Here is a 10768-nt window from a genome sequence, read left to right as displayed (position 1 = left end):
GACCCGGGGGGGGGCGGGCGGGCGGCGGGCGGCGGCCTCCGCTGCGCGACCTTTGGCCCGGCGGCGGAAGTGAGCCCCGCGCGCGTGCGTGCGTAGGGCGGGGGCGCGGCGGGAGCGCGCGGCGGGGAGGGAGGGGCCGGGGAGGGAGGGGCCACCGTGAGGGGAACGGAGGGGGGGGGGTGAGGGAGGGCGGAACCATTCGGTTTAGTGAGGGGGACGGAGGGGAATAACGCGCCACGAGGGCACAGCCCCGCCTCCGGCACCCGAAACCAGCCCCTAAGGCGTCTTTCGATGCCCTCGTCGCGCAGCTTGGCCGCCCCCCACCGCTAAATTCGCCCCCCGCGATGCCGGGCGGTGGTTTAGCCCAGCAGGCCGAGGTTGCTGAGGGAAGCGGCGGGAACGTTCTCCACAGCGCGTTGGTGGTATAGTGGTTAGCATAGCTGCCTTCCAAGCAGTTGACCCGGGTTCGATTCCCGGCCAACGCAGCTTCTATTTTCTTTACTCTGTAATTTTTTTAATTTTTCCCGATGCCCACAGATTCCAAACCGGACTCGGAGCGCGTCTCACAGGGAAATCGGCCCCGCTCGGCGGTGTTTTGGCCGTCCGGGCCATGGCGGTCAGCAGCCGAGGGTTTGCAGCACAGGGGGCCGTTATTTCTGCCCCAGCTGGCGGCAGGGGAAACCGTGGGGCCCCGAGAGGTCGTGAGGGGGGTAAATAAAGCCGGGGAAGAAAGGAAAATAAAGTAAAAATTAAAAATGAATTAGAAAAAATATGTAGATGAAGTAAAAACGAAGTGTTTCCGCCCGGGATCGAACCGGGGACCTTTCGCGTGTGAGGCGAACGTGATAACCGCTACACTACGGAAACCCGCCTGCTGGCACCCTCCCGGCAGCCGCCCATGTTCGCCTCCTGCCAGCGCCTGTGGGGCCCTGAGCCTCTCCCGACGCCAAGCGGCTGCACCTCGCAGCGAGCCCCAAAAGCCAAACCGTCCCCAGGCAAAGAGAAACATCTGTTAGGATTCGGTGTGATTACAGTTAATGTTACACAGTTAATACAGTTAATAGTGTCCGCAGAAGCCCACTGTCCTCAAAAGGCCTCAAAGCCGGCTGTGCTGCTGGGTCCGGCGGCGTTTCGGTGCTGTTCACCTCAGAAAGCGGGCAGCCCCACGAGAATCGTGCTGCCTCCCACCATGGGGCACAAAAAGGCTCTCCCCGCAGCAGCACCGCCAGGCCTCACGCCCCGCTCCTCACCACAGGGAGCCCGCCAGTGCCCCAGGCCTCCTGTGGCTCCCTCAAGCCCAGCCTGCGGCCTCCAGGCCTTGGCGTGGCCTCCGCCCGCCGGCCGAGGCCCGAGGCTGAGGTGAAGACCCCACGCTGGGCACCAAGGGCGCGATTCGGGCCGCTTTTGCAGGAGCGGCTCCTCTTCCTGAGGCAGCTGCCACCAGATGTCGGTAGAATAGTGGCAACGGGGAGCGGAGCTCCCTGCCAGGCAGGGAGGGAGAGGACAGCTGGAGGACGACTGGCGGGGGGGTTTCTGAGTAAGAGGACGGGCCCTCGGGGCCGCCCCGCTGCTGGGGACATTTCCTTCCCTGCAGGTGAAGCTCCTGTAACGCACAGCGGGCCAAACTCTGCGCCCATCGCCTGTGTCTCTCCAAGCTGTACAAGAGGACGGGGCAGAGCAGGGCGACGTGACACCGGCAGCCACAGTGTAATGACTTTCCCATCACCGAAGCTTTGGGTAAAGTCCCTGTTGCCAGCCCCACATGGTTCTAGGAATATACCGGTTCCCTGTCCTCATCTTTATCTTAATGCAATGTTAGTAACTTGTACACTCCGATGGCAATTATGGTTTTTTTCTTCTTCCTTTTTTTTTTTTCCTAAAACCTCAGCCCTCGGAATCGGGTGGTAATCAGCGAATTCATTTTTCCTGTTTTGTTTTCCCTGCTGAAGTGTGTTTTCTGCTCTGCTGGCTGCAGAGAAAAGCTTAGAAGGGAGGAATGAATCATAAATACGGAAGAAATAAATGAACCTCACAGTTACTTTTGATTTTACGATTTTGTGGCTAATCTCTTGATTTGGGGGCAAAAGGGATAGAGAGGAGGTTGTCACGTGTCTTTTAACTCCAGGACTTGCTGGTGTTTTATTCTTATTTGATTGGCAGCAAGGATTAGAACATTACATGAAAGTCTATAACAAACCTGAACCCTTGAGACTTGTTTGCTTCACATTGCTGTTTAATATCCTGGTATTGCACTCTTTTTGCCTGCAGCTGGTAGAGCCCGCAGGAGAGGACTCTGGTAGCAACCTTCGCACTGCGCACCACCTGAACGTGCTGGGGGCAAACCTAATCAATATGTGAGGGCAAAGTCCTCTCCCTAGAGCAGAAGCAAGCAAATCTGTAGTGAACCAAGACATCAGTGAAAAGATTCAAATGCTTTGGGTTTTGTTTTCTTCCACAGATCTCCCTTTCAGTCAGGCGATCAGTGGAGAAAGGAGAGGAACAGACCAAACAGCCCCAGGGAGGAAGCTCTTGGAAGGTACCTGTGGGAGGCGGGAGTTAGACAAAAGACATTGTGCTGCCATATTAGCTCCCAAACCTGTACTGTAATTGTCCCTCCTTAAGGCAGCGTTAGACTCTAGTAGCCCTGAGACAAACAGTGTGGATGGGTCCTGGGCTTTGGATCCTCCTTGCCTGTGCAACTGTGGCTTTGAGGGTCCAGACAAAGGTCCCTCTTCCTGCTGGTTTCCACTTGCTGCAATAGCTCCTGGGGATGTTCCTCACTTTGCTTACAAAGGTCTGTTGTTGGTGACTGCTCAAACTTTGCCCAGGAGGACAAAGAGACTGGCAGCATTTCAGTCTCCCCTGCAGCCCCTGACCTATCCCACTTCCTCTGTTCCCCAGACTTACAACCCCTGTAGCACGGCTCATGTATGAGAGCCCCCTCTGCCTCTCCTCCCCTCCCCAAGGGCAGTCTCCAGAGCTCTAGGAAAGACTGTCACATAAATACCCAGGAAAAAAAAAAAAAGCAAGCAGGGGGGTTATTTGGAGGTGAAGGATGGATATTCTCTACTAAAATCACCAGCATCTGCCCTTTCTGAACAAGGGAACCCTCCCCCAGCTAGCCTTTTCACCAGTGCGCTGAACGTGGCCATGCTCTGCTTTGTTTGTCTGACATGCTGCAATGCCTGCAGAGTCCCATTCTCCCCTCTTCCTCCCTCTGCTCTCTAAACAGCCTGCGTGGCTGTTAGAAGAGAGGGGAGCTCAGAGCACCATCAAGCAGGAGAGCTGACAATCAGGGCTGGGAGACAACACTGCCTGCACAATACCCCCCCAATTAGGCATTCATTTGTGCTACCTCTGAAATGGGGAGCACAGCCCTTGTGCTGGGAGATAAAACAAGAACGGCTTCAATAGCACTGATTTAAATTAGGTCAGGCTAGCTTTTGTGTGGCAGGGACCACACAATAGCAGTCACACGACTGTGGAGGGGAGCAGCATAAAGGAAAAGAGGCCAAGCAAGTGGCACAGATGCTGGGAGTTGATGGGTGCTGGGAGATGAGGGGTGTCTGTATGTGCGAGTGATAGCAGGGGGGCAGACACCGCAACCGGCGCATGATGCTGAGACGTAAAAGGGGGCACACGGTCAGCAGGGAACAGAGAGGTCAAATACTGGCTCTGCAGAAACAAAATATTACTTTGTTCTGCCGCACCAAGGGACATGTGAGCACAGGCGTCTGCATCCCGTGGAAACTGGTCTTATAACTGGTTATGGGGCAGAGGGGTGACAACGATGTTGAACCGCAGCATCCTCCTGAGCAGTAGTGCAACCCCAGTCGATCTTGCAGGGTGGAAGGGGGACAGAAACTTCCTCTGGGGCCTTTGTTGTAAGGGACAGACTTCTTATACATCAGGCCCAGAGACACTGTTCTTCCTCGTGGCAAAAAGAAAAAAAAAATGCAATGGGATGGTAATTTTTCTGGAGCATGCAGCAAGTCAGAGGCGTATGTATGATGAAGCCCCAGAGTCCTGGGCTGCAATCCACAACGTTGACTAGGTTTTGCAATTTCATTCCCTCGTAAGTTCATTGAAAGTCCACACCCAACACGAATACCTGGTGTGCTATGAAATCCTACCCTCAGTTTTTTATCGAGTGGTGTGTTTGTGGAAAAATCAGCAACTCCTTCAAAACGATCTCTTAACCCAGGTTCTCAAAGACATCCGAGAGAAGTCCTGGAGATGGTTGCCCAGGAAAATACGAGCACTGGAGACTAGACCCAGTTCTCACCCCAGTATCATTAATATTAGTATTGCTGTTACTACAATCGTTATGCAGATGTTCATGTTTATCTGGCAGTGGGAGAACATGAGAGCAGCATGCTTTCTGTAGCGATAACAATGAGCTCAGAGCTATCAATAAGAGCCTGATCTTTTCAGGCCAGGCTGAGCAAGCTGTTGTCATGATCTAAATGAGTTTATCCTGCTGTATCCATATGCAAAGGAAGGTCAGGTAAGTTTAAAAGCAAGAGTTCAGCCCTGTAAGTCTCCCAGGCAGAAGCCTCTCTTGCTGAACTGTCTTTTGTGACCCAGGTTAGAGTTCTACTGGTAACACTTTGCTACAGTTGGTCAAAGAACTGCTAATGGGAGAAAATAGGGGTGTGGAATAGTTGACAGACATAATCAAATGTTTAATATGGCGTACTTTGGTCTTTTTGCATCAAGGGACAATGTGATATTCCCTGGCACTTGCAAATAAAAGTTGTAAACAAAGACAAAACTTATCACATTAGCAAAATGTTTATTGTGTTACAAAGTCATAATTTTCTTGCTAGAATTACAAGCATTTTAATTTCAACTACAGATACTAAAAAGAGAGCCAACGAACTGACTGTATGTGCCAGCCAGTGCCAAATGGAGAAAACTAGGTTAAACTTTGAATTAGCAATTATTCTTATTCCCCTTAATTTGTTTGTCCACATATTAATGACTTTAGAAACCAAACAAAACAAAACTTATAGTCATTCTGTGGGCCATCTTCTGCCCCCCAATGTCCTGTGCAGTTCCCAGGCTGATTTAAGCATACAGCTCTCCACACGCATACACAGACAGCCCAATACTCCGTAGCCAGAAGCTGATACTGGAAAGATACAGACTAAAAATAAGTTGTCCTTTTTCAACAGTAAGTGTAATTAAGCACTGAAATAGTGCCTGTTGTAGGGAGGTGGCCCTGAAGGCATCAAGCCAAAATGAGACATGTTGCTAAAAGGTATGTTCGCATTCAGCCAGATGGTCAGAGCTTGATGCATGAAGCATCAAGTGAAATTATCTACCCAGTTTATGTAGGAAGCCAGTCTGGAGCAACCATAATAGCCCTAATTTCTCTCAATATATAAATATATGATTGCTAGTTTTCACTGCTTTGCTCCTATGCTATTTGGCATATTTTTAGCCTTTTAGTTGCGAGAACACATCAAAGTCCCACTTTGTTTTTCATTTTGTGTTACTTTCTAAAGCTCCTATCCACACCGAGTGAAGGTGCCCAGATACCAAAAGCAGTTTAACTGCGGTAGGACAAAAATCTCTATTAGCTGATTACTTCTGCTGCCTTACCCTGCTTAATTGCTGCTGCCTCTGGTGCCTCTCCGTGCACACGGTGGAATACAGAGATAGAAGAGGCAAGACTCTAGCTCTTACAGAAAACTTACAGATGTGATCCCTATGGGCTTTAAACAAGACATAAAAATTATATCTAATCATTTTAATAGTACACACATTCATATAAATAGATAAATCAGATCGACACAGTTAGCTGTCTATAGCTAGAGATCTTTATTCTCAAGCAAATGACATGGTCTGTGATGTTTGTGAGTTGTGATTTTGTAACTCCTGATATCACTGAGATGGACTCTGTAACCTGAAATGCACATTTGAGTCTTTCAGCTCACCAGCAACCCAAAAGCCACTGCAGAAACAAATATGTTTTGCAGAAGGTTGGTTTATTCCCTGGATATTTACTTGCCGGTTTGGGTTGGGGTATTTTTTTTTTTTAATTTGTTTTGTTTATTTCTTCTTTTATCAGCTCCAGCTGAGACAGAAGAGGGTGGGAGGAGGGTTTTGTTCCTCTGGAGATAACAGGAGGCTGTGTCTGTGCAGCCATGGTGACAAGATCCAGGGCGCTTTCTGGCTTCCAAGCAATTTGCTCCCCACCCCTGGCTCCCAAGTAAAAGTGGGGCAGAGAGAGAGAGGAGCTTTTGTTTCTCAAGTGCTTCAGCTGTTGCTACTAATTAAGCGAAGAGCCCTAGTGCCTTCCCACCTCCCAGGCTTAAGGAGGGTCTAGTTGGGGTGAAAGGAGAGTCAAGAGTGTGCTGCTGCTGCTTCTCTGCATCCCGCTCTCACTATATGGCTCTTTTCATCCTTTCTCTGCCTTGCTGGGTGACCTGTGGCCAACTCCACGCCTCAGATTCCCTGGCTGCAGCAGGGAAGAAATGAGAGAGACCAAGCTCAGCGTGAGGCCAGATGGAAACTACCACCCTGCTGTTCAAGGTGTTATTATCAGTTTAATGCAATATGTTCCCAGCTTCTCAGACATGCTGACTAGCAGCAGATTGCTCTTTCCTTCTCCAGACTTCCCTGGATGTCATTCCCTTCTCTCTCTGAAATGCCAGCGCCGTCCCCGAGCTCTAACAGCGTTACTGAAACCTCCCCGGTGTTGCCAGAATGTGCTGGAGGAGCCAGAGGAACTGTCAACAACTAGGTATCAGGCAAATGGCCTTTGCACAGGGCAGTTGCACTTTTTTGGACAAGGAGAGCAGGCTGCACGGAGGGCAGAGTTAGTGGCTGCTGCCAGGGCTGCAGGGGAACTACGTGGCCTCTGCCCAGTCTTGCAACAGGGACCACGCACCGTGCCAAAGCGTCGCACGCACGTGGGAAGGACCGCAGGTACGAAAAGAACGTAGAGATGTGGAGAGAGAAAAATGAACAGAGGGAGTAGGAATGCTGCAGGCACCCAACAGGCCGTGGAACTGAGGAGCTAGCCCTGGCTCGGTCCTGCAGGATGCCCAGTCCCCAAGGACTGAGGTAGCAGCCAAGGCCGTGGCTGCTCCCCGGGGCCTCTCCTCCCATTGAGCTCACTTGGGTGTCTTCAGCCCAGGATCTCCCACGGAGAAATTTAGGGCCTCACTCAGGAACAGATGGTCTCCCTCTTGGGCCCCATCTGCCAGGCAACACTGGAGCAGTTGCTCTCTGCAGTGCTGAGCAGAATCTTGTTTACTTTCCCCTCGTGTCAGCAAGGTGATGTGTAGGGAAGCCAAGCCCTGCTGTTACCAGCCCGGATTTCCAGGAGCAGCCAGGAACTGCAAGGCGCAAGAGCATAACCCAAGAGGTACCTTTGTGAGGGTCAGGCAACGTGGCATCCACAGCCCAGATCCAAGACGGAGTCCAGCCAAGAAGAGGGCTGTAGCTGCAAGGGGGCAGGGTATTGTTTGGGAAGCCATTGATCCACACGCAGGATGAAAGCACGTGGGCTAAAGGAGAAATCTGGAGTGAAGTTTCACAAGGGGCATCCTGTGAAATCATCCTAGGAGCAATACACACGTGAGCCTTGTCTGTGATGAACTGCTTAGTGCCCAGACTGCTGAGAGACACGTGGTGCTTTTTGTGGAGGTCTTTGCCTCTGACTATGCCTGGAGCCAAGTTCTGAGCATGTGTTCATGGTTCCTGCATTGAGGAGGGGGAAAAACAAGGCAGCAGCCTGCCTTCTAAGACCCAAGTGAGTGTGATTTTCAGGGTGTCTTGGTCACCTGGGCATCCTTGTGAGCTCAGCGGGTGCTCGCTCGGCCTCAGTGTATCTGGCCAGGCAGAAAGCTAGCGGCTGCTCTAGAAAAGTTCAGCCTTAATGCCCAGAAACGTCTAGTAGAAGTTCTCATCAGCAGGGAAGTCAGGGCCTGAAATGGCCCTCATTTTGAGCTCTCTTCCCTTGCCAGCTTTTAAAGACGAGGCTGGGTAGGCAGGAGGGGTCGGAAGGATGGACCGTTGCTTTGCAGCTGCTCCTTCCATCCATCCCAGCTCAGGGCACAAACATCGTCATCCATCAGGGCTGTGGAGAAGTGTCTCTAGACAGTATTAAGTACACACAAAAATAGCAAGCGAGACCAGCTCCTCCTTCAGCAGCCCCAGCCAAAATTGCTGCAGCACGGCTGATAAAGGAACTTCACTTATTCTTTTCCAGGTTCTGATACCGAAGCCCAGCATCGAGGACTGCAGAGGATATCACGCGTCCGTGCGCTAGCGCATGTTTTCCAGAGACCTTGGCCCCAGAAGTCAGCCTGGTGAGGTCCTGCTCTCTTAGGTAGCCAGGTTAGGCAGTCAGTCCCCTAATGGTGCTTGATGAGCAGAGGGCACGGAGCATTACTTTATCCCCTCCCCTGAGGGTTCCCATCCGTAGAGGCTCCGGTGCAGGATGCTGCCTTTGTCAGCTCTGCAGTAATCAGCCCAGAGGCAGGAAGTGGAAACTTTCTGGTTGCAGCCACTTAGTTTCATTAGAAGCATCAGAAGAGAAAACAGGCCTCAGGTGGGGCAGTGAGAGGCAGAGACACGCAAGGGGCTGGGGAGAGGGGATTTGCAGCTCTATTTAACATGTCACTTAGCAGGTAAACCTCAGCTAAGAACTGGAGAAAAGAGATAGGAAAGAGGGACAGAGGCAGCCTGAAGCTGGGGGCTGTCACTGGCATCACTCAGAGCTGTCAGGAGACTGAACAACCTCTGGAAAACCTGATTTTTATTTATTTTTTCACAAAAACAACAATAGGGCTGAACAGAAAACCCATCCTGCAGCCCTAAAGCTTCCTCCCTGCCCCACTTCTCCTCTGGAAGACTTTTGTCTCAATTTCTTTTCAAAAACCTGGTGGTGCCCTGGGAATTGTGTTCCTTTCCCAGTGCTCTGCTCCAGGTCTTAAGTGCCCCTGTCACTGCAAAGAATTTCCCTAATGTTCAGCCCAAGTCTTCCTTGTCCAGCACAAACATGACACTGTTCAGAGGTAGGATATTAAGGGCTGGAGTCGCTCCCATAATAACGTATTGATTTCAATGAAGCCAAGCTCAATGGGGAGGAGTCTGTCCAGCCTTGCTCCATCCCCCTCGTGCCCCAAGAGAACGTTTTGTGTTAGACTAAATGCCTCTGTAAGTGCCTCTCAGTTCTGCACTCATTGTGAGCCGTTCTGTGTAGACACATTGAAGCAGGCAGGGCGCAGGATCAGGCCGGTAATCACATTTCCTTTTGGCAGTAGGTATTTTATCAGCCTTGGTCTCCCTGGGCTGTTTGAACCGCGTGGCTGTCTGGCTCTCCTGAGCAGATCTCATAGCCCAGGCAGGCAGGAGTTCTTCCACCAGGTGAAATCCTCTACCCCTTGCTTCCCATTTCATTAATGTCCTCTCCCAAGAGCAGAAATGAATTAAACCACTCACCTCCTAAGCCCTATTTTCCTCCTTATGTTTTTCCCTAAGCCACCTCAGATAAAGCAACCCATGCACACCAGAGGCTGTGGCGGTGGGACAGTTGTGGACATCTGGCAGGCACGTAGGGGTCACGTCAGCAGGCACGGCAGTCGCTCAGTGACCACCAGCAGCATCTGGGATCTTGAAGCAGAGAAGATCCATCATTTGGTGACCATCTGTTGCAGTTATTTCTGCCCTACAACATCTGCAGGGTGGAATCCTGCATCCAGCTCCCCTTCCTCTGCGGCTACCAGCATCTTTATCTTTCTTTCTAGCTGGGAAAGGGATCTCCTTGACAAGGAGGGGAGCACAGATATTAACAGGATGCCATGGGTCCTCAGGACTAACATTTACATCTCTAGTTCTCACTGGCCGAATCCTCTTGCCTCTATATTTTTTTTGTCCTGTGGGAAGGCAGGGAGATACAGCCAGGGAGCAGCAGCTTTTTTTTTGACAGGCAAAGCAGGAAAATGTGACCCAAAAGGTGCCAGAGGAACAGAACCTAGATTCCTGAAGTCCCACTCATTAAAAATTGTTGCCTCTTGTTTCTGTCTGTGCCTGTTTTGTGGACACAGATGTTGTTTTATTCTCACATGGTGAGCAGTTGTTTTTAAGTGAGCTCCTGTCCACAAGCCTTGCATCTTCCCATAACCAGCAGGGTTTGTTTGCCAGCCTTGGAGATTCAGCAGAAATAATCACGCTCGGAGACACCTGCACCGTCCTTTAGCGAGCTCTGCCCTGAGCCAGAGAAGGGCTGTGACAGGGAGCCCCGTCAGCCAGGAGATGGAGCAGCTTGCCTCCCCAGCAGGGTGCAAGCCTGGGACTAGGGAGAGAAAGCCTGGGCCCTTAGCAGGGTGCTTTTTTGTGACGAAGCAGATGTGGCTGTTCTTTTATGCCACCGTGTGCTTGAGAAGAAGTGAAAAGGCTCACAGATCTGCGTCTCTGGGATGCGATGGGGAGCCTTTCGTTTTCTTCAGAGGCCCTCAAGGAACATCTCATTGTAGCTGCTTGGAATTAATTCTGCCATTCCCCTGTCTGATCACAGGCTCCTTGTGCTGGTGTTCAATAGATGCTTTCCGCTTCCTTTCTTCTGCCTGGGACAATGGATGTGCTGGGATGGAACTGCAGCCAGCCGGGAGCTCACAGCAGCAGCCAGGACCTGGCCTGGCCTGGAGCCTCCAGGAAAGAGATTCTCCGCGTCTCCCCACAGCAGCTGCTGGCTGAAAGCTTTGTCCCATTCCCCGGTACATGTCCCTGTCCCACGAGCCTGAGGACTCCC

The 10768-nt window shown here is 51.3% G+C and overlaps 1 protein-coding gene and 2 non-coding genes across 14 annotated transcripts in view; 2 read left to right on the top strand and 1 right to left on the bottom strand.

The window, feature by feature from the left end:
- Nucleotides 1-179: 179 nt before the first annotated feature.
- LOC106044997 (uncharacterized) overlaps nucleotides 180-10768 on the top strand; it is a 34077-nt gene continuing 23488 nt past the window's right edge. For 5 of the 12 annotated variants that reach the window (XM_066983849.1, XM_066983850.1, XM_066983851.1 and 2 more), the window contains exons 1-6: nucleotides 180-422; nucleotides 538-1450; nucleotides 1595-1814; nucleotides 2459-2536; nucleotides 6622-6936; nucleotides 8225-8324. In XM_066983849.1, the coding sequence (XP_066839950.1) occupies nucleotides 1763-1814; nucleotides 2459-2536; nucleotides 6622-6936; nucleotides 8225-8324 (545 nt within the window). In that variant the 5' untranslated portion in view covers nucleotides 180-422; nucleotides 538-1450; nucleotides 1595-1762. Of the gene's footprint in view, nucleotides 423-537; nucleotides 1815-2169; nucleotides 2355-2458; nucleotides 2537-6621; nucleotides 7766-8224; nucleotides 8325-10768 lie in introns of those variants that run through there. The other 7 variants (XR_010826710.1, XM_066983853.1, XR_010826706.1 and 4 more) reach the window with 6 other exon arrangements.
- TRNAG-UCC (transfer RNA glycine (anticodon UCC)) lies at nucleotides 414-485 on the top strand. Its single transcript has one exon. It is a non-coding gene; the product is annotated as a tRNA-Gly (tRNA).
- On the bottom strand, nucleotides 795-867 carry TRNAV-CAC (transfer RNA valine (anticodon CAC)). The gene has a single exon. It is a non-coding gene; the product is annotated as a tRNA-Val (tRNA).

Source organism: Anser cygnoides, chromosome 27, assembly GCF_040182565.1.
Source record: "Anser cygnoides isolate HZ-2024a breed goose chromosome 27, Taihu_goose_T2T_genome, whole genome shotgun sequence".
Lineage (NCBI taxonomy): Eukaryota > Metazoa > Chordata > Aves > Anseriformes > Anatidae > Anser > Anser cygnoides.
Note: the sequence above shows the minus strand (reverse complement) of the source record. Positions and strands in the feature narration are given on the sequence as shown.